Below are 27088 nucleotides of genomic sequence, written 5' to 3'. Positions count from 1 at the left end.
TGCAAAATCAGTCAAAATCCAGTAAAACAGCCGGGAGCGAAGGGGGTTGCTTCAGTAAAAATGTCTGTGAGTGAATGAGTTAAACATTTCTTGACAATAATAAGTTATACGTGACCTCATTCGTCTAAATATGACATTCTGATACAATATTTTTGTGGAATATGAGTTATCTCGCAAAATCCAGTCATTTTATCCATCTGAGGGGGCGGCCATTTTGCCACTTGTCACCTGTTTTCTGAAGCTGAGCTGCGATTGGTTGTTACCTGAGACCTGAGCAACTGTGATGTCATTTTCACCATTTCAAAATGGCCGCCTTCTGACGCTGATAAAAACGGCTGGATTTTGCTGCTTAACTCATATTCCACTAACGCAATATTAACCAGGATACCAGATTTAGACTAGTAGGGCTGCATGGAACATATTGTTGTATTTTGCATAAGCAACAACAAACCAAACTTACTAAATGTTTCTTGTAAACATCAAAAAAGATTTTGAGTCTTCAATGAACCAAACAGACTGTGAGAGGTTTTATAAAGTTCAAAGTCAATTTATCCTTTCACGTACTAAAGTGCTTTGGAGGTTCTTTTTTTGTCACACTAATGAATTCCGGCAAGGAAAGATTGCGGAATATAATATAAGCACTCCGAGTGGTTCTCTATAGGGGCGAGAACATAATGAAATTGATCACAGGGCGTGACCCCTTAGATTGAGTTTTTTATGAAAGCCACCCAGGATTCCACATTCTGCCCACCCAGCCACCATCGTGCGTTGTAAAGAAACAAGATGACGTTTAGCTTCTCACTTCCTGTTCTGCGCCTCCTCCCGAACATCAAGAAGACACCTTTGATTAAAAATGCATGACGGGGGCTTGAAGTGAAGGAAGCAACGAGAAACCCAATAATCCAGACTGTCAAGTGAGCCTCTAGAGGCATCATTCCAATTTCCAGGTATGAATGTGAGGATTTGAGATGGTGACGTGTGTGTTCTTCAGTGGCCAGCTACCAATAGGAGCACTGACCAACAATTACAACTTCAATTCTCTTTGTTTGATGAAATTATGTACATTTATTCCCAACAGGCTATTCTGTTCATTTTGTAGCATTATTATTCACTGTATTGCTTCCAGTATTGGTTTTCTTTGTGTGTGTCCAATTTCAGATTTCAACCAAATGTGTTGCTCTTAGCGCTAGGCAATATGGCCTACAATACAATTATTATGTCATTTTAAGAGCATTTAATGAGCATATATAAAAAGTTTATAATTAAAACATATGTTGCAAAATAGTATAAACAAACGCGAATCACATTTCTGATAACAGAAAAAGTCTACCGTAGTACCGACGCACTTATTACGTTACATCCCTTTTAGATTTCACATTAGCTTAGCAGTTAGCATGGCTCCCGTCGTCTCCCGTCACTTACTACTCATCCTGCGTTAGCGATGATGACATTTGTTAGAAGTGTAGCTCATGCACTATAGAGGCGAGGATGAGTATGAGGAGCGGCTCAACATCCATGAAATGACAAATTTGATCAATATTGATTGTGAGCTGGATGATGCAACTGGTACAGCTATTTGCTGTTCCATAGTTTTTTTTTATGTAGCATTGATGGTTTCTATAATTGTGTTGACATGATAGTGGAGGTATTAAGTGTTCACTGAAGGCCAAGGTAAAAATGTACCGCCTTCCACAAGATATGTGTGTAAAGAAGGTATATGTACCTCGTGTTTGAAGTCCCGGCCCGCAGTTCTCCTGAGCGCCGGGTCGGTCCTGCCTGAGGAACCATGGAACCAGCTGGCACTTTCTCCACTTGTGGGATTTCCACCTGGAAGGGATCACAATATGAGATATACTGTACGGTCAACCCACACATACCTGCAGTTGCGAGTAATAAATTCATAGATTCCCTTTTTTTTTTCCCCGTGGGGAACTTATTTTCAGCCGCGATTACATCAAAGGTTTTTAAGGGATTCGTTTTTTTGTTTTGTACACTATATGAGCAAGTCTGAATTTAAAGTTTTTGCCACACTTTCTTCAATGTACAATATAATGTTTGTCTATCTGTTGCTAGGGGTAACACTGCCACAGCAATGCTAATTGTTAGCCCATATGCCAATGGAGTTTCCCATTTTATGTTAGCATTAAGCTAGTGGAGGCAATGTGGTTATTTGACAATAACCTTCAGTTGAGAGTGGCGATAAATCGCTTTAAGCCTCTTTAAAAAAAAAAAGAAGAAAGAATATTCTCTAATTATAAGAGGTGTCAGTCAATTAAAATTTGTAATCATATTTAATCGCATGACTTATAATAATAATTAACTGACAATTAATCACACATTTTATATCTAAATTTACAATAAAATGTACAATATTTCCCCCCCGAATTTTTCATACTTTGTTAACATAAAAGTGGGAAGAAATGTTAACCTAATAGAAATACGGTTGGATTTTTTTAGTCATTGTAAAAAAAACAGTGTGACTGATTTGTGTTGGTCATTTTTGTCACTACATGGCATAGCTAGTAATTATATTGCTAAAATGCAGTTTTTTTTTTAAAGCGAGTTGAGTCACCTGCTCACCAGACAGCACTCGTATGAGAGTTTGCACTCTTAAGTCAAAGCAAAAAAAAATCAGCAGATTAAAGACTCATATCTCAAGACTCCCAAGCTGGCTCACTTGTATCTCAAGACACCAATATAAATGCACTGCGGTGAACCGAAAGGAAACATGACTTGATGATTCCACGTGACTTTGGGGTCGTCAAAGACAAGCGATCTCCGTGTTTATTAGCGCCGCCTTGGAGCGAGCGCACAAACAAACAAGGAGGCGGGCCTCATCAAAGACGCTCGCCGCACGACTGCAACTTAATTAGTCATCTCGACACACGTCCCTTTGCGCACAATCACTTTTTATTACACCTGACAACGGGCCCAAACAAGGTGCCATGCTTCTATTAATACACACACACACACACTGCAGATATTTCCATAGATGTGAGAAACATATTTGCAGATCCGATTACTTTGCTCGAAACCCTAATTTCAAACCTTAACATTAACCCAACCCTAACCCAAGCGTAATGGCCACCATGTAGTAAAAATGTTTACCTGAACCCTGGACACGTTTGCGGTGGTTGACATTCTCTCTCCTCCTCCAGCATTTCAGGACAATCCTGACCTCCGTTGGAAGGCGCCTGGATGACCAGACGCTTCCTGTATTGTTTGGTCTTCGCGGCGTTACCAGCTGAGATATCAGAAGAAGAAATGATGAGAAGGATGTCAAACTGGGTAAACTTGAGATTTTGAAACACAAATATCGGAAGAATTGATTCCGAGCTGCAAAAATCTTACTGGACGAAAACGGTGTCTGATAAGCTAAATTTAGCTTCACAGGTTCACAGCATCAAAGACGTGCGTAAACAGAAAAGATTCGCATCCTCACCTAATGCACGTCTTGAAAGAAAAGACCATGTGTTTTCGGAATCATCGAAAAACATTTACAGCATTGTTTGCTAACATCAAAAAACATTCGAAGACCTGAAAAAAAAACTTTCAAAAGCTATTTTGAATTTTAAATCAACCTAATGTTCATGTTTTGTAAACGTCAAGGACAACCTTTTTTTGCTTCATAAAATTCTCATATGCCAGTAAAAACAAAATGACCATAATTATCTTTGTAAAAGCAGATTAAAAAATATATATATTGGATTTCATAAGATGCATCCAAGTGTACCTAACAAATTGGCAGGTGTGCATACATTTATCGACCATGATGAAGTGGCGTCCAATTAAAATGCAAAGTTATTGATGCCGTGATGTCGTCGCCGTGGACGATAACGAGTGTTTGTGTGACCTCAACCTGAATATGTTTTGCTTGGACAGCAAGGAAACATCAACCACATCTTTGCTGACACGCGGTGGAAAAAAACAACAAGTTCATCCAGAGGTCGTCGATCTGTCAAATTAATTTCGGCATAAGAAGGTTCGAGTTCGCAGGGTTGGCTAGCTAATGAGTCTGATGCCGCCTCTTCCAGTTTGTGACGTCAGCCGATAACTCAAGTCAAAATGTCCTCATAAAACTATACACATATGTTAAAAATGTGCAATAATCTGAATAAAACTATTTATGTAAAAGAGTATACTCGTCAACAAACCTGTTTTCATTAATATAAAGACAATTCGGAGTATTCAATTAACCCAAGTATTATTTTGTAAACATCAAGGGCACTCAAGAGTTTTCAATTATGATCACACCAATGAACATCAAAGGCAATTTGTCCTACCTATAGTATCTACTTATGTCTTTCCATAAACATCAAAGAACACTTTCAATCCTCCATAAACATGCGTTTTTGCGAACATCAAAGACACTCTACAGTCCCCAATAAATTTAAATCATTTCATAAAAATAATTGAAATATTCAATAAACCTACTCAGTTTTCAGAAACATCAAAGACATTTCAGTCTACTATGAACTAAACGTAAATTTTTGGTAAACATCAAAGGCAATCAAGAGTCTTAAAAGAGAATATAGTGCATGTATTTTTTCGCTAAAATATGCAATAAACCCAATGTATGTGCTTTTCTAATAATCAAAGGCGATGTGTCCTACCTATAGTATCTACTTATGTCTTTCCATAAACATCAAAGAACACTTTCCATCCTCCATAAACATGAGTTTTTGCAAACATCAAAGACACTCTACAGTCCCCAATAAATTTAAATAATTGCCTAATTTTTTTTGAAATATTCAATAAACCTACTCAGTTTTCAGAAACATCAAAGACATTTTAGTCTACTATGAACTAAACGTACATTTTTGGTAAACATCAAAGGCAATCAAGAGTCTTAAAAGAGAATATAGTGCATGTATTTTTTCGCTAAAATATGCAATAAACCCAATGTATGTGCTTTTCTAATAATCAAAGGCGATGTGTCCTACCTATAGTATCTACTTATGTCTTTCCATAAACATCAAAGAACACTTTCCATCCTCCATAAACATGCGTTTTTGCAAACATCAAAGACACTCTACAGTCCCCAATAAATTTAAATAATTTCATAAAAATAATTGAAATATTCAATAAACCTACTCAGTTTTCAGAAACATCAAAGACATTTCAGTCTACTATGAACTAAACGTAAATTTTTGGTAAACATCAAAGGCAATCAAGAGTCCTAAAAGAGAATATAGTGCATGTATCTTTTCGCAAAAATTTGCAATAAATTTGCAATAAACCCACTGTATGTGCTTTTCTAATAATCAAAGGCAATTTATCCTACCTATAGTATCTACTTATGTCTTTCCATAAACATCAAAGAACACTTTCAACCCTCCATAAACATGCGTTTTTGCAAACATCAAAGACACTCTGCAGTCCCCAATAAATTTAAATAATTGCCTTTTTTTTTTTTGAAATATTCAATAAACCTACTCAGTTTTCAGAAACATCAAAGACATTTCAGTCTACTATGAACTAAACGTACATTTTTGGTAAACTTCAAAGGCAATCAAGAGCCCTAAAAGAGAATATAGTGCATGTATTTTTTTGCAAAAATATGCAACAAACCCACTGCATGTGCTTTTCTAATAATCAAAGGCGATGTGTCCTACCTATAGTATCTACTTTATGTCTTTCCATAAACATCAAAGAACACTTTCCATCTGCCATAAACATGTGTTTTTGCAAACATCAAAGACACTCTACAGTCCCCAATAAATTTAAATAATTTCTTTCTTTTTTTTTTTTTAAATATTCAATAAACCTACTCAGTTTTCAGAAACATCAAAGACACTTCAGTCTACTATGAACTAAACGTACATTTTTGGTAAACATCAAAGGCAATCAAGAGTCCTAAAAGAAAATATATGTATTTTTTTGCAAAAATATGCAATAAACCCACTGTATGTGCTTTTCTAAACATCAAAGTAAATTTAGAGTCATCATTGTATGTTGTCATAAAAATCAATGACAATTTTGAATGAACCTTACGAATGTGTTTTTGGTAAGAAGACAATTAAGTCCTCCACAAATCTATTACAATCAATCAAAAGTATTTTCATAACCATCAAACTTTTTAACACAATAGACAATGTACCAAATCTAATGCCGACATTTTTTTGTAAACATCAAAGACAAGACAAAGAACAATCAGTGGCCCGATTGTATGAGCTGACTTGCTCCAGAAAGTGCGTCAAGCAAAATGTCCTGGAACGGAACAGACGAAGAAAAACAAACAAACAATCAATGCTGTCTGCTTTCCAGCCATGCGGACGAGTCATCATCAGCGAGGTAATCTGAGCTCAGAAGCAATTTCTTTTGTTTTGCTTGGCGTACCTGCGTCACATGCATCAGGGCAGGACGTCCAGTTGCTGAACGGGGTCATGATGCAATCTTTCTTGCAGGGAAGCTGACACGGACGCACTGTACTGGGCCGAGGAGCGTCTGGACACCTGCGCAACAAATTTAAAAAAAAAAAAGAGACGGCTTGTTTTTGTATAAGTCTCCCTTTTCTTAACAAGAGAGGAATATGTTTAAAAAGCGTCATTTACTTTCTGTATAGAGAAAAAAAAAAGTATTGAAGCATATTTTTGGTATCTAAATCACAGATTTTATGTTTTTAATCTTTCTCGGTGCAGACTCAAATCATTCAGTCAATTCAGTCCTTGGAGCAAAAGCGGAAATATTTATTAGCATCTGCCTGCTGATTAAATTGCCTTAAAGTATCAATGCCACTTAATTACTGTCATTATCATCAATGACAAGCGGGAGCAGCTAATTAGGCTTTCTGGAAAGCGCACTTTTGATTTTTATTTATCCAAGTGTGGCTGCAAAGGAAAGATATCACTCGGGAGAGCTTAAGTCTGTCATCATCTTTGTTTGTTTTTATTTTTTACCTTTATTTATGTATTTTTTTTTAGCAATTTATTTAGCCGTCATCTGTGTCTCTGCACCACTTTCTCCTTGTTTTGTCATCAAAATGTCGCACTAATACACACATTGTGTCAGTTTTTTTAAGTGTGCACCTAATTGATGTTGCATAATGTGTATGCTAAAAAATACCTTGTGTGGGTATTTATTTCGATTGTCTAAGGTGATGGTGTATCATGAAAAACTGACAACAGGAGCAAAAAATAAAATAAAAAAAATAAGAATAAATAATTAAAACTATATCCAATCCATCCATCGATTTTCCAAACTGCTCATAATTAATAAAAACATCTACATAATTAATAGTAACATTTGTTTTGTATTTGTACAATTACATTTGAATAATAATAATAATAATAATAATAATAATTTGGGCAGTACAAATCTTTCTTTTTGGATTTATTTAACATCACACTTCAGCAGTGCGCAGCAACCAGTGGTCCGCAATGGTACCAGGCTGCGCAGATGATATTTCTTAAAAAAAGAAAGAAAGTATTTTTATTTGTTTTTAGCATCCAGATAGGGATTATACGTCATCGACGGTCGAATTTTTTTGCCCAGTTTTTTGTTTTACTTATAGAATTTTTTTCGCATATTTGAGTATAATTATCTTTTTTAAATGCACGCTTTATTTTTTATTTTTAGTTCAATATTTTTGTATTTTTAATTTAATATTTATTTATTATGTGTATTTTTCATTTCAAATTTGCATATTTTTTTAACAAATATTTTTTACCTTTCTTAATACTTTTGTATACAGCGGAATCTGTATGCACCATTCACCTCGTCAGATCCCTCCAAACATTTTTTTAATATAAAACAAAAAAAACAAAAAACAAAAAAAACAAAGAAAACAAAAAACAAAAAACAAAAAAAACAAAAAACAAAAAACAAAAAACAAAAAAACCAAAAAACAAAAAACAAAAAACAAAAAACAAAAAACAAAAAAAACAAAAAAAACAAAAAACAAAAAAAACAAAACGGTTTTGTTTCTTTGGTTCCCCAAAGAAGACATTTTTTTCTCCCAATGGATTTCATTGGGCATCAATTATATGCAAATTGTCAATATTCGCGGGCTTGCATTATTGATACAGTTATTATTCTTATCATAATTGTAAGTTGCCTTTAAATAAAACTCCTCCTCCTTGTACAAGTGGAAATGGAGCAGAGGCAAAGAGAACCTACTTCTTAGGGGGCACCTGTCCCACGTTGACACGCACGCACATGACTTTTCTCGTCTGCACCCCCTTGGAGCAGCTCCCAAGGCCCACTGGCGCCCTCGCCGAGGTGGCGTTGAGGGGCGCTGACGAGGGGTCCTCGGCGCAGGGCCCCCATGGGCCCGTCTGCCAGTGGTACACGGTGCAGGCGTGCTCGTTGCAGTTGCGGACCTCCTGCAGCGAGCTGCTGTTGGGGCACATGGCGCCACCTTGAGACGAGACACAGTTACGCTTGTCATGGGACGTGTACTGGCACAGGCTGCTATACTGAACTCGACAGCGGAGATACGTTGCATTTCCACTTTATCCGTGATATAGAGGCCATTTTTTAATTTTTTTTTATAGTACTACCACTTTAAGAAGTATTTCTTAGTGCCTGTTCTCGCTCAATTGCTGTCAAGAAAAGGGGGGCCGTCACAAAACATCACTCTCCAAAATAGAGGCATTTGTCACTCCCAGTTGAAGTTTATTGTTAACAAAAATGAATTCAATATTGTAGATTCAAACAAAAAAAAACTGTTGCGTGAATCCTACCTTTGATGTTAATGATTTTTGCCTTTTTGGCTTGTGTGAGCATAACCGTTTTTCTTGTTAATTTTATTTTTGTAGTTATCAATATTTTGGATTAATTTCTAACCATTCTAAGACATCCACAACTACAACTATTTGTCTATTTACAGCAAAGATTTACCCAAAAGTTCGGGAAATTTGGGTACCCTTGAAAGACCTTTAAGAAAATAAACACATTTAATCAATTAAGACAATCCATCTAGTAACAGCAAACAAACAAACAAGCCTGAACTGAACTAGAAAAGGGCAACAAACATTTGTCAATCTCACCACCATATTTGGGAAGTGCTAACATGCTAACATGCTAATCAAGCTAACTAGAGGTTTCAAGCTAGTCTGCTTGTGTTACCCTCCATGACTGTAATCCAGGCCACAACCATATCAGTGACTGTGAGTGAGGACACACAAGACAAACGCACACTTGTAATTAGAAAGGACAGTCAGGAAGTGATGTCGCACTTTGCCCATAAAAAGTTTTGGATATCGGGCTTTGGAGGGTAATTCAGGATGAACCTCAAATCAAGAGTGCCAGGCTTGACTGTGAGAAGAAAAGCAATTGTCACGCGATATTGGAGAACTCACCCTCGCCGGCGTTGTAAGCCAGAATGGAACGCGTCCTCATCTGCTTTCCCTCCACGGTCTTGCTGGAGCAGGTCTGCGAGCAGGTGGACCACGGCGTCCAGTCGCTCAGCACGCAGTCCTTGGAGCAAGGCACCTTGCAGGCCACGGGATCCGGAGGCGGCTTGGACGAGCACAGGCTCTCCACCACCGGCTCTCCTGAAAGACCACACGGTCATGGAAGGTCCATGCAGTAGAAGAAATCATTATGTCAGCTAACATACACTACATTTTTGTTCATTATTTTTTATTTATTTTTGCCTAAGCATTTTTGTATTTTGCTACGAACATTGTTGTATCATTTGTTTTTTTATCTATTAGGTAAGTATACTCGTTTTTTTATTATGATTTAATATTGTCTAATTTTGTGTAATATTTTTCATCATTCTGTAATAGTTCATATTAGTTTCTAATATCCTTATGTTTTTTTTTTTTTTTTTACTATTTGTGCGTTTTCCATCGATTGTTCCCCCCATTATATTTTCATATTATTTTTCTTTATAAATTCTGGTATTTTTCCTGATATTTATGTTTCTTTCTAATAACCGTTCTAATGTGTTTTTTTCCTAATATTTCCACCGTAAAAACTTTCCAATTGTTTAAACAATTTTTCTATTTCTTTCCAATATCGGTGTATTATTTATTTATTTTTGTTTTTTTGTTTGTTTATTTACACAAAATCCAAATATGGCAAAAAAAAAAAAAATTCAGTTCAATTTAAGTGTGAGAGTGAGGTAGAAACCCATTATGAGCTTATCAAGGTCCTCACCTAAGAAAAATGTAAAAACAGTTTAATAACAAAAATATACTACCAATGCTATATAGCCTCAATAAACTGAATTAACTTTAGCAAAAATAAATAATACAAAATAATATTTATTTATTTTTTGTTGCTCACGACCTGTTGAGAAGTCACTACAAACCTTCCAATGAATTTAAATGGTGAATCCTAAACATCATTGACTCCATATAGTGGACTTGCAGTAATCATTCAAAAAGACTTCAGCTGATTTGGACCTCGTTTACGGATGACATTTTTTCTACGAATGAATTACTTGAGTGGCACCGCATATGGAATAAAATCAAAATGGTAAATCCATGTGGAATTTACACTGGGGAGCATATGAATTATTAATAAAGCTGATATAACCATGACATATCCGTGAAGCCGCCATATGAGGATACCGGGGAAATCTATAGATTTTTTTTTTTAATTACCATTTTAAGCTCATATATAAGTGTACTGTTTTCGTAAACATCAAAGACTATAAAAATCTTTAATGACTAATGACGAAGACATCAAAGACAAGTCACAGGTTGTTTTCTTAACGTTGAAGACAATTTAGCCTTTGGTCATTTTAATGTACATGTTTTTGTAGACTTCAAGACAATGGTGAGCATTTGATACGCCTAACCTACGATGAACCTTTGTTAGCCTTCGGGAAACTCAAACATTAAAGACAGTTGAGAGTCTCCAGTGAACTTAACAACACTATGCGTTTTCGTAACTATTTAACCATCTGAATCTTCCATGTACTTAAACTTTAATAAATATCAAAGACAACATCTGATCTTCAATATATCGCAATATGAAAGAAAATTTGAGTTCAGTGACCCTAGCAGACGCATTTTCCTAAATGTAAAACTTTTCAGAAGCTCACCTAACTTCTCATAAACAGAAAAAAAACAATGTCTAGTCTTCAGATAACCTAAGCATCCGAGAAAACGTTCTTCAGGGAAATTTGCGTTTTCATAGAAACCAAAGAACAAATTAGCATTTCTAAACATTTTACAGTTAAGCCTAACCTGCAGAGCTTTGCAAACATCACACACAGGAAATAATAGAAAAATAATAATTGAACAGCACCACATCGGCCCACCGGGCATCTGCCCAGTATCCCAGATGGCCAGTCCAGCCCTGGCTTGGAAATTCCAAGCAGATGTGCATCACTCAAGCTTGAAAAATCTAGACAACGAGACCATCTCTATTTTTAATGAACAACCTTCACTTGTTGCCCGTGTGACCCTTTCTGTCTCAGAGGAGGGGGGGGGGGGGGGGATTCAAAGAAAAAGAAAATCCATTTTCATCCGACAGACGGGGGATCGAAGGCAAGCAGATCAATCATTGTGGTTTGACTCTGCAATGGAGGCATGAAGGACCAATCCATTCACGTGACGGGTGATAACATTTACAAGTGAACGACACAGACGCCGGCGATTGTTTCATGAGAAGAAATAAAACAAAATGGCCAGTAAACGATACAAAATGTATACAAAAAAAGAAGGAGTGATAAAAGTCAAAAGAAGGGGAAAACACTAAGAGGATGATTTGATTTAGTGGTAAAGTAAAGTTAATTGCTCGTGGAAGGGAGGAGGTTCGAGTCAGCGTTATGGCGGGTGGCGAGTCGAAAATGTTGTGTCATGCATAAAAATCATCAAAGCAGGGAAGACTTTTTCATGAAAAGAAGCATAGCACTCATTTTTTTATAGCCCGTTCAGCGGTGCGGAAAAAAAGCTGGAATCTTTCCCAAAGTAAACACACATAAATACATATATACACCTTACCAACTATTTAACATCTTCAGTCGATATATCATTAAAATCAAGGTCAATTTAGAGTCTTTAACTCATTCTCTGCCATAAATTCATTAAAAATAAAAAAATAAACATTATTAAAAATTGTAATTAATCGCATGATTTCAATAGTTAACTCATGATTAATCACAAATTTTATATCTGTTCTAAATGTACAATAAAAACAATTCTTGGTTTTCATACTCTTATTAACAAAAGTGGAAAAAAATGTTAAACTAATAATTTGGGATGTCAGGCAATATAACATTTTTAATCCTAATTAATTGCATGACTTTATTAGATAACTCACAATTAATCACACATTTTATATCTGTTCTAAATGTACAATATTCTTGTTAACAAAAATAGATTTTTTTTAAACTAATAGAAATAGTTAAAATTAATTTTTGACCGTCTATAGCCGTTAATGGCAGTGAATGAGTTAATAAGCCTATATATATATATATATATATATATATATATATATATATATATATATATGCAGACAATCTAGAACATCACAGACAATTAAAATAATTTAATAAACCCAAGGTACACATTTTCTTAAACCACAAAAACAATTGAGAGACTTGAACCTAAGGTACACATTTTGAAATCAAAGACAATTTAGAATTTTCAATTAACCCAAAAAGGAAAGTTTGAGTGACGGATGTAAATTTGAGATTTCCATGAATAGCAAACACAACTTTGATTGTTAAATAGAATTAATGTAGCCTACATGTGTTTGTAAAAAAAAAATCAAGGTCAATGTCCTGCCTTCTTTAACCCAAAACATCAAACATCAACAATTAAGAGTCTCCCACGAACCCAATTCTAATAAACATCAAAACAGTCTGGAGGATTCAACTAACACAAAGTACACATTTTTATATATATCAAAGACAACCTAGAGACTCTAAATGGGCCATGGGTCCAAATTTTTGTAAATATTAAAGACAACTTGGGAGTTTTTAAAAATCCTAACACATGCGGTTCTATTTTCGGGACTAATGCAAATCCGGCACGCGGTGCAGCATATATCTACACGTAGGTGTGTTAGACCTTGTGTTGGTAATTCGCAGACGCTTGCAAATGCGAATGCATTCAAAAAGGGTGATTAGTGACATTGTGGGAGCTGATTCCAATATCCTTACTAAATCCAGAATGAGCTGCTAACAACCGCTGGTGACTGAAATATGTCCACACCTAATTTTTCATGTGGCCCATGTGCCAATTTCAAACATTCAACTATTTAGTGTTTTTTTTTTTGTAAACATCAAAAACAACACAAAGCTTCAATTAAATCGTACATGGTCACCGTTGAACCTTTTCGAACCTGAACATCACAGACAACGCTTACGTTTACTTCTTTGAAGCAAATGCAAGCGTTTTCAAACAAACATCAAAGCCAATGTCAAGCTTGCGTTTTGACTAAACAGGAAGTGTCTTGAGGCTGTGACCTTACCGTTGCTGTTGATGCACTGAACCCGAGCGAGCTGTGTTCCGGGCCCGCACAGCTTTTGCTCTGCGGGCGCACATCGGTCCAGGCCGACTTGTCGCCAGTCGTAACAGCTGGGCTGGTCGCAGGGCAGCGCCTCCACCAGGTGGGGGCAGTTGGCAGGGCCGCCCGTGGGCTCGTTGGTGATCTGGCGCTTTCTCAGTTTGAACCCTGCAACAAGGACAGCGAGCCTTAAAGAGAATGCGGCACGCATTTTTGGAAACGACCTGATTTTCTTAACATGAAAGTAATGTTCAGTGAACCTAAACATCAACGTGAACTTTTAGGTGAACTTAACGTATGTTTTCATAAACATCAAGGTCAGTTTTGTGCCTTGGATTAAGTCAATCGGAGGACCTTAAGTACATTTTGATAAAGATCATCTTCAATTAACGCATTCACTGCCATTGACGGCTATTAACGTCAAAAATTCATTTGAACTACTGTACTGTATTTCTATTAATTTAACATCTTTTTCCACTTTTGTTAACAAGAGAATGCAAACCTAGAATTTTTTTATTGTACATTTAGAACAGATATAAAATGTGTGACTAATCGTGAGTTAACTAGTGAAGTCATGCAATTAATTACGATTTAAAATTTTAAATTACCTGATGTCCCTAATTTTTAATAATGATTTTTTTTTTTTTATCGCGTCAGGCGTCGTAATTAATCGCGTTACTTCAATAGTTAACTCACGATTAATCACAAATTTTACATCTGTTTTAAATGTACAATAAAAACAATCCTAGGTTTTCATACTCTTGTTAACAAAAGTGGAACAAATTTGAAACTAATATAAATAGTTCAAATTCATTTTTGACGTCTATAGACGTCAACGGCAGTGAACGAGTTAATGTCAATGAACTAAAAGATGATGTCCCAAGTTTTGGTAAACATGGACATCAGGACAGGCCCTAGCAATGGTACACTTCACATGCATATTTAACCGACATTAATATCATCATCTATTCCGTGCACTCTAAAGCCATATGTTCGGATGGAACAGGATTAAAATTCCATGACACTCCGGCATACATTTGCATTTTTGCGGGATTCTTACAGATTTTCTGAGACCATTTCAGCGGCGTAAGGCTTAAAGTGATCGTCCGTCTGCATTATGAAGATTGCATGTTAATTTTCAATAAAGTTTATTACAGTGCCATAAGTCAAGTGCGGAAGCCTTTTTTAGTACACTGTAAAAAGTGAACACTAAATCTTTTACAAGCAATGATTCTGCGGGCTTATTTTCTTGCAAGAAAAAGGAGAGATTGCGTAGAGGAGACATGGAATGGCGTAAAAAAGCTCTTCAAAACAACTCCACAAGTAACGAGCCAAATGCTGCTTCATCACGATGGTGCCCGGTGAATTTGCATTACCTTTCTTGGCCGACTGGTCATCGCAGCTCTCGAACGTGCACGGCCCCCAGGCACCCCAGGGAGACACTTGGCACTCCACAGGACAGGTCAACTGGCACAGCTGTGATCGGTCAGGAATGGGACCTCCGCACAGACGGTTTTCCACCGGACGCGCCGCTATTGGGAGAAAATAAACAAATATGGAATTAGACAGCTGATGTGATAACTCTTCACAACACTGAAAAATATAAAGCGCATTAAAGTACTGCACAAATTAAATTGTGCTTTTCAGTTTCAATCCTGGTTTAATGTTGACAAACAACTGCAGTTTTCCAACACCTGATAGTTCGCCTGTTGGTGAGTAACACACATACATACATAAAGATCCCTCTCTCTCTCTCTCTTTCTCTTTCTCACTCTCTCTCTCCTTCTCTCTCCCCCTCTCTCTCTTTTCATACCTTCCTCCCTCTCCCTTCATCCTTCCATCTCTCTCTCCCCTCTCTCGTCTCACCTTCCGTACCATGCTCCCTCCCTCTATCATACATTGATAAATAAAGATCTCTCTCTCTCTCTCTCTCTCTCCCCCCTCTCTCTCTCCCACGGTCCCTCTCTTTCGCTTTCTCTTGATCCCAACCTCCCTCACGCCCTTCCTCTCTATCTCTCTCGTCCCCTCTCTCCCTCTCTCTCTCTTTTCATACCTTCCTCCCTCTCTCTCTCTCTTCACCCCTCCATCTCTCTCTCCCCTCTCTCCGTCTCACCTTTCGTACCATGCTCCCTCCCTCTATCACATACATACATAAAGATCTCCCTTTCTCGCTCTCTCTCTCTCTCTCTCCCCCCCTCTCTCTCCCATGGTCCGCTCTTTCGCATTCTCTTTATCCCTCCCTCCCTCCTGCCCCCCTCTCTCTCCCCCTCACTCTCTCTCTTTCTTCATCCCTCCCTCTCTCTCTCTCTCTTTCTTCATCCCTCCCTCTCTCTCTCTCTCTCTCCCCTCTCTCTGTCTCACCTTCCGTACCATGCTCCCTCTCTCTCTCTCTTTCTATCTCTCTCCCTCCCTCTCTCTCTTTCTTCATCCCTCCCTCTCTCTCTCTCTCTCTCTCTCTCTCTCTCTTTCTTCATCCCTCCCTCTCTCTCTCTCTGTCTCCCCTCTCTCTGTCTCACCTTCCGTACCATGCTCCCTCTCTCTCTCTCTCTCTCTCTCTCTCTCTCTCTCTTTCTTCATCCCTCCCTCTCTCTCTCTCTCTCTCCCCTCTCTCTGTCTCACCTTCCGTACCATGCTCCCTCTCTCTCTCTCTCTCTCTCTCTCTCTCTCTCTCTCTCTCTCTTTCTATCTCTCTCCCTCCCTCTCTCTTTCTTCATCCCTCCCTCTCTCTCTCTCTCTCTCCCCTCTCTCTGTCTCACCTCCCGTGACATGCTCCCTCTCTCTCTCTCTCTTTCTATCTCTCTCCCTCCCTCTCTCTCTCTCTCTCTCTCTCTCTCTCTCATTACGCTTTATTTCATTTTAGAAAAAACAGAGAATTAGAGTAAGAGTGGGAGGATGAAGAGAATAAGAACAACATGAAGAACAGGAAAAACGAAGAGGAGGAGGAAGATTGTTGGAAGAAGAGTATGCAGAAGAGGAGGAAGAAGGGGAAAGTGAAGGAAGATAAAGAGCAACCAATAGTGGAGCATATAACAGGAAGTGTGTGTGGGGGGGGGAGGGGGAATTGGAAAAAAGGAAGACAAGAAGGAAGAGTGTAAGAAAAGAAGAGGAAGACAAAAGGGAAAGAAGAATGTAGGAGGCAGAGACGCAAGCAAGACAAAGATGACGAGGGAGAGAAATATGCAGTTAAAAGAAATACAACTAAAAATAATTGTAATCATTATTTACACAGATAACTTATCCATCCCCGTGGCAGTTCATTTTTAAGTAGGACTTCAAAAAATAGCCTAAAGATTTTAAAATGGGGGACACAAAACATTATTCCAATTTCCATAATTTCCTATTTAAAAGAAAAAAAGTGTCCTGGTGTTCCCAAGCAGATTGCATTGGACTTGAAAAGTGCAATATTTCGCAACCCAGGCAAGGAAGAAATGCTGATCTTCACTCTGCTCCCACACAGAGCGCCTTACATTTCCACCATTGGCCCCAAAAAAAAAAAAGAATATAAAAAATACGACTCGTGCTCGTGCAAGACGGGCAGAAGCTTAAAATCGGAAGAGCTGAATCACAAATCCTCAACGCAGAAGTCAAGTGGGGGCTTTTGAAATGCAAAGAGGCCAATTGCACTTATAAATAATTCCTCCAGTAAACACGCACACACACGCACACGCATGTTAAACGGCGGCTTGCGGAGCCCCCGTTAATCCACGCCTCGTTAGGAAAATACACTTAACGAGTGCCCTTTTTGTTTCTTCCTGTGTTGACTGACAGCTCTGAATGCTCATTTGCATATGGTTTTAGCCAGTGGCGGGCGGGGCATTTAATGCATGGGCCTTCAGTCGGGTCTTAACCCGACTTAATCCACCGCTTAAAACCAAAAATGTCACTTTCAAGCAATTATATCTAAAAAAACAAAACAAAAACATCAATATGAAAGAAAAATTCTAAATAATAGCATACAACTGTGCCATAAACATTAACTCATTCACTCCCAGCCATTTTCACTGAAGCAACCCCCTTCGCTCCTGGCTGTTTTACTGGATTTTGACTGATTTTGCAAGGCCCACAGAATATTGTGTTCTATTACTATAAAAACATGGAACCTACCAAAAGAAAGATTAGAGTCTCTTCTTTCATCAGGATTTTTTTTTTAAATATTTGTATCTGTTTCTGTTTTGCAGCAATTAGCATTAGATTATAGCTAAGATTCATCATTATTCAAAAGAGCTTTTTTGCCACATGGCCCTGGTTGATCGCTTATACTCTGCTGCCACCTGCTGGCCGTTTTTTGTAATGACTACCATTGCTTTAAGTGAAGTCTTCAGGTCAGAGGTTGCATCAAAGCCTTTTGTATGCTCTAGCATAAAAAAAAATACATTTTTGGGACCATGACAATATTGAAAATAGAACATTTTAATACGTTTTTGGGAGCAAATGAGTTAATAGAGTAGATTGCAATAAATATTTATCACATTACACAAATTTGTGTTGGGTTTTTGTGAAAAGCTGGAACGGATTAATGGCATTTCCATTTATTTAAATGCAGAAATATGATTTGATCATTTGCTTTAAAAAGTCACCTATCGCTTTTTTTGTGTGCTCAGACCAAAGCAATAAAATATTACTTTGCCGCCTTTCTTGTGAATAAGTAATAGGTAATTCTTAAATTAAATATTTTTTAGGTTTTACGTCATACTTACCAGAGATTCTCCTTACGAAATATATTAATGTGTGAAGATGTGTTTTGCTAGCTAGGCGAACACGTTTTCTCTGACCAACCAATCAAAGAACAAAAAACGCAGAATTTAAAATAATTGGGTAAATTGCTAATGCTAAAATAGTTTAAATTAGCCAGTCGATTAACTACTGATTGACAGGGAAACACAAAGAAGTTGAAATCTGATTGGACAAAAAAAAAAAACATCCACATGCATGCACTGTACTCGAAGAAGTGCATCGGAAATGAGGAGTGGATGGGAAAGAGAAGGTAAAGAGGCGCAAGGAGATGAAAGGATGAGGAAGAATAAAGATGAGGATCTGGTGGAGTAGGGACGAAGGTGGATGACGAGGATCTGTGAGGATCGGGTTTCTGCAAATGTAAAAGCAACTTGCTGGAATACGCAGTGAGGAAGAGCACGAGGAATAAGAGGAGGAGAGGAACAGCGGCTAGAAGTTAAAGGTGGGGGAGGAAGGAGAGGAAGAGGAGAAAATGAAGGTTTAAGGAAAATGAGGAAGATGAGGAAAAAGAGGAGTATTTACGGCAGACTACCTACCTGTGATGTGGTAGGAGACAGAGAGGAGTGGGGGTACACTAGGCTTCTGTTGTCTTTGGGTCTGACCCGCTGCAATAACAGGGAGGACAGATAGCGCTAATTAACTACTAGCTAGCTACACAAGCTACTAGCCACACGTACGCGGGACGGGACACAAGCATGGCGGGATATCAAGGACAAGTCGAGCAAGGAATTCCATGTGAAGAGATCTGAGGTCAGTCTGAGCTACTAGTGTCAAGTCCCCCTTAACTCTTTCACTCCACTTCACGTCACAGCCATTTTCACTGAAGCAACCCCCTTCGCTCCCGGCTGTTTTACTGGATTTTGACTGATTTTGCAAGCTCCGCAGATTATTGTGTTCTATCGCTATAAAAAACATGGAACCTACCAAAGCAAAGATTAAAGTCTCTTTTCTCATCAGGAAAAAAAAAAGTACATTTGTATCTGTTTCTGTTTTGCAGCAATTAGCTTAGAATATAGCTAAGTTTCATCATTATTCACAAATCTGTTTTAAACAGTGGGGGGAAACAGCTAGTTCCCACATGTTTACCTTTGTCATTCTTCTGGAAGTCGCTGACGTACTTGAGGAGCTCGGCGTTGGCTTGGACGCAGTAAATCTCTCTGGTTTGTAAACCCCCACCACAGAGTCCAGTCAGGTTGGCGCGGCGGCGGTCTTGCTGGCCCAGCAGCAAGTCCACCCGGCATTCAGACCACTCGGTGGTCCTCCAGGCGTAGCTGGGGGTATGCAAGTAACTAAGGTAAAGTCAGGCACTTAATCACTGAGATCTGATCTGAAGTCAGTCAGAGCTGATAATCTGAATCATCATCAAGTCAAAATCGGGTACTGTTTCACAAAAATCTGATCCGAGGTCAGTTCGTGAATATGTCCACTCACACGGCGCAGGGCATCACGGCATCCCCCTGCGGCTCGCAGGGCTCTCGCTCGTTTAGCGTCGGGCATTCGGCCCCTTCGCCCGTGGGGAACTGCAGCACTTGTCTGCGCTGCTCTCGCCAGCCACCGGACGAGTCGGAATCCGAGCAGGCCTTGGAGCAGGGCGACCAGTCGCTCCAGTCGCTCAGCTGGCAGTCTCTTGCCAGCACGCACGACTGGATGGTCAGAGTCGCCTCTCTCAGTGTGCACAAGCTGTGGACACGCAAAAGATTCACAACGCTTTTGCTTTTTGACGAAACTAGAGCTGTCAAAATTAATCGATTAATCGACAAGAAATCGATTATAAAATTAATCAACAACTATTTTAATAATCCAGTAATCATTTGGAGCCATTTTTTTCATTTAAAATTGTCCACATCCTCTGATTTCAGCTTATCAACATTAATTGTTCACTGATTTCTTTAGTCCTTCATGAAAGAAGACTGATTATCTTCTGTGTTAAATCAAAAGAAGATATTTTCCAACATCTGTTTTTACGCTAACATAGTACAATATCAATGTCCCCTATTTTTAACCACTATACGAATACAAAGTACGAAATAAACACCAATCGCTGTTCAATAAACAGTAATCAGAGGAAAACATGCTTTTGTAATACACTTTAAGGCAAAATTAAAATGAATCTGATTAGTCGATTAATCGAATTAATAATATCAAAAAATATTCAATAATGACAGCACTGGACAAAACTGTTTTCAAGGAGCTAAACTAAAGTCCCGTATCCAGATTTAAAATGTTTTTTGAAAAAAAATAAAATAAAACAAGTTGAAAAAAAAAATGCTACGATAAGCTAAAGTAAATTGGAAAGTGTATCAACTCATGTGCGGGTATTCAGATCAGGGTTTTATGCTGCTGATTCTGATACAGATCTTACAAGAGTAATATCCGCCGATGTTGATACGATCTCATGAATTAGCTGCACATTTTTCAATTTTAGGGCTGCTCACTTTTTTTTGAGTAATTGATAAATCTGATTTAAAAAAACATTCTATCCACATTTACATCCCTTTATTATAAAAAAAACAACAACTGGACATTATTTCAAATTTAGACAACATATATTACGATTCAGTTACTGTTTTGATCTGCAACATGTGAAATGCTAAGGAAGGAGGGAAGGGGATGCTATTCTAGATAGCTTCAGGCTGCAAAGCACGAGCTGCGGGTTATTGTTTTTTTGTGATCAGCAATGTAAGGCATTAATTGATATATGCCGATGGCGTATTTTTCAATACTTATCATAATCACAGCATGACATTTAGCACGACATTGTGGCTCGATATCGTAGCACAACAGCGTAGTCTGACATTCTTGCCGAACATCATAGCTTGACATCACACTGCGGCTTTGTAGTGTCACATCAGAACTTGACATTGCAGTTTCTTCTGCCATAAGTTTTGAGTATAACAATGGCGCATAACACTAGAACGTGACATCATAGCGTGACAACTTAGTATCACTTAATCATTGCTCACAGGCTGCTTTAATTCACCCGCCTAGCTTGGCATAGCATGAACGCTCATATTTCATCTTCACCAGTTAATGAACCAGGCAGGGAACGTCTCAGCTCACTGTGTTAAATGAGAGCTAACAAGAAAGTTTGGTGTTTAAGATATTTATATTTCAGCAGAAAAGCAAGAGCTGGGCCAAAAGTGTTCAGTGAAATCCTTGTCACCTGACTGTGTGCTACGTACACAAAATCCAAACACACACACACACACACACACACATGAAATGTGTTGTGCTTGATGTGAGGCCTCTAAAAGAGAGCTTTCCAAATCAATTCATAACATCATAGCTTTATGTTGTAGTGTACCATTTTAGCACTGAAACATGACATCATGACACAACATCATAGCTAAAGTAATCAATGGAATAATAATCAATAGGCTACTCAATTCTAAAAACGTGGCATCATTACGCGACATTAGCGTATCATCGTAGCATAACATCGTAGCCTAACGTAGCAAAACATTACAGAGAAACATTGCAGTCAAACATCGTATGTAAACATTTTACACTAGCATAATGTCAACTTCCACGCACACACACACAGGTGCTTTTTTAAAAATAATGTGTGTGTTGCGCCTGAGGTGAGACGCCGAAATAAGAGCTTTCCAAATGAAGCAGCGGTGGAATTAGCGCTAATAGCTCGTCAGCTGCGCGGCCTGCGGGGGGAAGAAAAGTCTGAACTGAGAAGTCGTCGGCTTTAGTTTAGAACATTTCTAATGACTCTCCGTGCACCCTGGGGGGGACGAAAGGAGGAGGGGTGTGTGTGTGTGTGTGGGGGGGGGGGGGCTTTTGGTAAATGCAGCTTAGACCCTCAAACGACGCAACTCACAGTCGATGCTAATGAGGCTTGCTAGTCACCATGTGGCAGCCGGATGCTATTGATAGCGTCACATAGTGCTGAAAGACATGGCCTTAAAAAACATATACATAATACTGCATATATATATATATATAAAAAAAAAACATTCTTGCCTGTGTACTGTAAATAAATATAATATAAATATTCACCTAAAATCTACGACATAGCGGTAGCGTCGATGATAAACCGTGCCATAGCTATAGCTATAACGGTGTCGTCAGCATGTAGCGCTAGTGTAAAGTTTTCTGCACTTTTTGCCAAAGTTGTGGAAAAACAACTGCGAATATATCAACAAGGCCGGCAGAGGACGAATGAATATTCATGGCCGTGGGGGGGCCGCGCAACCGCTTGTTCTTTGAAACTTGTGATGGGCGTCGCCGGCGAGAAACATGAATGAACACGTTTAGTGCATAATACATCACATCCTCCACCACCGGGATGCGTGAACGGAGGCTCACGAGAGCGGAAAAACTCGCCCGCAAAGCTTTCCTGGAGATTAAAGCGCAGAGAAAACAGTGCAGGAAAACAGTAGCAGACACTGTGGAACTTCTATCGACCAGGAAGAAGAAACAGAAAGAACTCCTTATCATCATCCTTGACCACCTTTCGCTAAGCAATGCTCATCTTTCTTCACAGCATATCCGATACGTGTAGCGTAGCATTGCTGCATAATGTAGTACCGTAACATAATATCATAACATAGTAACATTATATTTAAGCCTAAATTTGTAGAATAGTTGTGATTGGTCGTTACCTGAGCTCTGAACAACTCTGTGATGTCATTTTCAGTCGATAGCCAGTGACAAAATGGCCGCCCCCTTAGATGGATAAAAATGGGTGGATTTTGCTGCTTAATTCATATTCCACAAACACATTAGTTTAGACTGGTGGGATATATTTTTGGCAAGAAAATTTGGGGGTTGACTTCCTCTTCAAAAACATGCGCGAGACGGTAGCGCAACATCGTAGCCTTAACAGCTTAGCCTGACATTGTAGCATAACACAATAGCGTAACATGCTATCATATCATCATAGAGCGACATCGTAGCGCAACGTTGTAGCTTGACATCGTAGCATAATATACTGTAGTAGCACAACATAGTAGCGTAACAAAAGTGGCAAATTAACACAACTCACTTTAGCATAACATCGTAGCATGAGATATAAATAATATCGTAACGTTGTAGCGTGAGATCACAGCAAGACATCATTACCCAACATTGTAGCTTTAAATCATAGCGTGACAGCTAGCACAACATTGTAGCATGACATCGTAGGTGAATATCACAATTAGATATAGCAGCGCAGCATTATTGTTCGACATTGTAACTTGACATCATACTTTGCCATTTTTACTTTCCTAAAATGTTGAGATTTGTCTTTTTTCTTATAAAATCACATTTTATTTACATTTTCTCCCTATTATGGATTCATTCTCAACAAACTATTTTCAACTATTACAACTTAATTGTTGAAAAATTTAGACACATTTTACCTTAACATTTTACTATTTTTATCCTTACTTACTAAAATAAACACATTTTTATATATTTAATATATTTATGTGTAATAATTAATATTTTAACAGTATTATGCAAAAAAAAAAGTATAATTCTGCGTTTTTCTCAAAATATATATGCAGGTAGTCCTCAAGTTACATCATAGTTCTGCTCCTGCGTTGGCGATGTAACCCGAATTTCGACTTAAGTCGGATTTCACCGTTAAAGTCGATATTTACATAAAAAAAATACTTTGCACATTAATAAAAATAAAGAAAACATTTGCGCGACCCGGAAGTGCCGGAACGAATATTCATTCATTGCTGACGGACGGCAGAGCAGAGCTAATTCAAACTTAAACACGGAAATATGACGCACCTGATGGCGAGCCGACTTGCTCAATGGACGTCCGTTGCTGGAGGTAACAACAACATAACTTTGAATAACTTTAAAATGGCGTGATTACTGTAGGAAATTAACAAAGAAGAAGTAACTCGAGACGTAACTCGAGGACTCCGTGTAATTCTTATCAAAAATGTTTTTTCTTGCAATATGACTTGTTTAGTTTTTTTTTGTAAATAAAATTTTCCTATAATAGTCAGTTTTATTTTTTCTGTGTTGTTGTCAGTTTTGATAAGTTACTAGAGTGAAATGAGCCGAAAAAGTTAAAAGTGAAACTCACTTGCGTGGCACGGAGCTGCTGTTCCTATGAACGCAGGTGACGTCTCGGGTCTGGTATCCCACCTGCACGTCCCAGGAGGAACTTTCTTGCCGGTTCAGCCGGTTCCTGGTCCGTTTCTTCTGGATTAGCTCCCTGGTCTCCGGATCTTTGGCTCCTCCCTGGCCTTTGCCCTTGCGCCGCTTGGCCTGACGCGTGGTCCTAGTCTGGGGCAGGATGCAGGGTGTCCAAGAACCCACCCTGAGGCTGTACATGCCCTCTGGTCCTACGCAGGGCCCCAGTTTGCAAGACTGAAACTCGGTTAGATTGGGACAAATGGATCCTCCAAAAAGCGGCGGGACCAGGACGCTTCGGACCCGGTTGCGGAGTCCCGTCCCGCATGTTTTTGAGCAAGACGTCCATGGGGAGTAGTCGGAAACAACGCAGTCCTGAGGACACGGGATCAGACAGGCTTGCTCCAAGCGGGGCTGGGGTTCGAAGTACTCGCAGATGGCGTCCTCGGCAGGCGACCCGTCCGACTTGAGGGTACAGCCAACCTCCCGGGTCTGGATGCCCTCCTCGCCACCGCTGCAGGTGAAAGGACGCGGGGACCCCGAAGCCCTGGAGGACACGGACACGCACGGGTTCCAGGGGCCCAGACGCCAGTCGTACAAGTCCTTGTGCCAGTCGCACACGCGGAAACAGTTCCTCTGGTTGGACGGACGCAATGACTGGTCACAGTTGGTGTGCAGCGTGGTCCAACCCTCCACATGGGCGCACCACACCGCTCGGCTCTGGCTGCCCCCAGGGCCGCAGTCGCTGCCCATGCACCTCCCCCAAGGACCTGACAACAGACAAACAATTATTACAACTACTAGAAACCACACCTATACAACACTTAAATCAATTATGTGAGAGAATACAAATGAGACTTATGGTTAGGGTTTGGCATTTAGGTCTCAGGACAGGTTTGGAGGTTCAAGTTGAACTCATTCAAACCCAAAAACGTATAAATATGTTTTTTTAATACTTTGTCCTTCACTCCCAAAAACATATTTATAGGTTGTTGTTTTTTTAAATATTGTGAGTGTGGATGGTTGTTCATCTCTGTGTGCCCTGCGATTGGCTGGCAACCAGTTCAGGGTGTACCCCGCCTACTGCCCGAAGCCAGCTGGGATAGGCTCCAGCAACCCCCGCGACCCTTGTGAGGACTAAGCGGTTAAGGAAATGGATGGACGGATGTTCTTTTAAATGTTTTTTTTTTCTCAATACTACAGCATTCAGAAGGCTTTGATGCAGCTTCTGACCTGAAGAGGTCGCTTAAAGCAATGGTAGTTATTACAGAAATGGCCAGCAGGTGGCAGCAGAGTATAAGAGATCAGCCAGGGCTATGTTGCAACTAGCTCTTTTTGCCAGTGTTTTCAACAGGAATGTGAATAATGATGAAACTTAGCTATATTCTAATGCTAATTGCTGCAAAACAGAAACAGATACAAACATACTTTTTTTCCTGATGAAAGAAGAGACTCTAATCTTTCTTTCGGTAGGTTCTATGCTTTTATAGCAGTAGAACACAATATTCTGTGGGCCATGCAAAATCCAGCAAAACAGCCAGGAGCGAAGGGGGTCGCTTCAGTGAAAATGGCTGGGAGTGAATGAGTGCATAAGTGTTGTTGATTTTTGCTCCATTTTCTCTCCTTTTTTTAGTCCCCGGGTTTCCATACAGGCTGCTGTTGTTGTTGTCTTTGTTCAGTCATTTTTAATATAAGTTAATTTTATTAATGTATTAATATAAATTCTCTCCATCTGCCCCCGTACTCTTGCTAGCATTTCAACTGAAGAAATGAAAAGAAAAAAAGAAAATTTGATTATTTTCACTCTATTCTTGAAAATGTTCCAATTTTATTTCCCTTGCCTATGGGTTGTTCTGTTTTATTGTATTCCTTAGCGTCAAACCTTTAGCTGACTGACTGATAGAAGGCTGCTGGTGTAAATAAAAGAGTGCCGCCGTGTAGTCAGGACGAAGACAAATGGGGACGCGTTCAAGGCTATTGACGTGACAAGAGGAAACAAAACCCAGCTCATTAGGCCTCTCCTCTCTGAGCGCTTTGTAACGCCATCTTTGACCACTTATCCATGAAAAACACGATACATTGTTATACATGAGGAAAATGTAGAAATAGGGATTATTGGGGGGGGGGGGGGTCAGATCAGTGAACTTTCCCCTGTGATGGGATTTGCTCCAATGTGATGACTCGCATGAAGGATTAACTGAAGGGATTGTTATTATATGTTATTTATGGATGCAATTGATGCATTTTGTTATTACTGTAATCTTTTTGCTTTTACAGTAAATGTAAACATACAACTTCATGGGAGCACTTGTTAAAAAATATGATGTTTTATTGCATTTTAGCCTCTTTAGACACGCATTTTTTTTTTCAGATTTTGTTGATTTCGACTCTTTTCCCACATAAGAACAACATGGCATTTTTGTTGTTGCTTTTTCATGTTTTTAGTTGTTATAGTGGACGCCAGGATAATATGGCTGTAACGTGTTGTAAACTTACCAAGCTAGTATATGCAACATTTTTAACATGGACATCATGCAAATCAACTTGCGATTGTGATTGGTTAGTTAAGATCCAATCATGAACCAGAAGTGTTGACATCGTCCAAATTATGCGTTTTATTGGTTTAGACACGCAAGTATGTCATGTCCACTGGTACCATCTTCGGTTCTAAAGGGTTTAATATTGGTTCCCTATGGTACTATATAATAGTAATAGACTATACATTTATTCTACTTGTACCATATTATTGAATTATTTTTTTTTGTATATTATTGAAATCACATATTTTTTTTCAATACATGTATGTTATCGCAATATAAAATATTGTCCAAAACATTAAATAAAACAATAA

At 38.8% G+C, this 27088-nt stretch overlaps 1 protein-coding gene across 1 annotated transcript in view; it reads right to left on the bottom strand.

Annotated features, from left to right (window-relative positions):
* The window catches only part of thsd7ab (thrombospondin, type I, domain containing 7Ab), a 108136-nt gene that overhangs the window by 34155 nt on the left and 46893 nt on the right, over positions 1 to 27088 (bottom strand). The window contains exons 2-12 of the mRNA XM_077575957.1: positions 24188 to 25007; positions 19579 to 19827; positions 19234 to 19418; positions 18684 to 18752; positions 14790 to 14945; positions 13378 to 13581; positions 9303 to 9497; positions 8119 to 8359; positions 6340 to 6455; positions 3109 to 3244; positions 1724 to 1827 (exon numbers count right to left, since the gene is read on the bottom strand). Coding sequence (XP_077432083.1) covers positions 1724 to 1827; positions 3109 to 3244; positions 6340 to 6455; positions 8119 to 8359; positions 9303 to 9497; positions 13378 to 13581; positions 14790 to 14945; positions 18684 to 18752; positions 19234 to 19418; positions 19579 to 19827; positions 24188 to 25007 — 2475 coding nt within the window. The remainder of the gene's footprint in view (positions 1 to 1723; positions 1828 to 3108; positions 3245 to 6339; positions 6456 to 8118; positions 8360 to 9302; positions 9498 to 13377; positions 13582 to 14789; positions 14946 to 18683; positions 18753 to 19233; positions 19419 to 19578; positions 19828 to 24187; positions 25008 to 27088) is intronic.

This window comes from Vanacampus margaritifer, chromosome 9 (genome assembly GCF_051991255.1).
Source record: "Vanacampus margaritifer isolate UIUO_Vmar chromosome 9, RoL_Vmar_1.0, whole genome shotgun sequence".
Classification (NCBI taxonomy): Eukaryota; Metazoa; Chordata; class Actinopteri; order Syngnathiformes; family Syngnathidae; genus Vanacampus; species Vanacampus margaritifer.
Note: the sequence above shows the minus strand (reverse complement) of the source record. Positions and strands in the feature narration are given on the sequence as shown.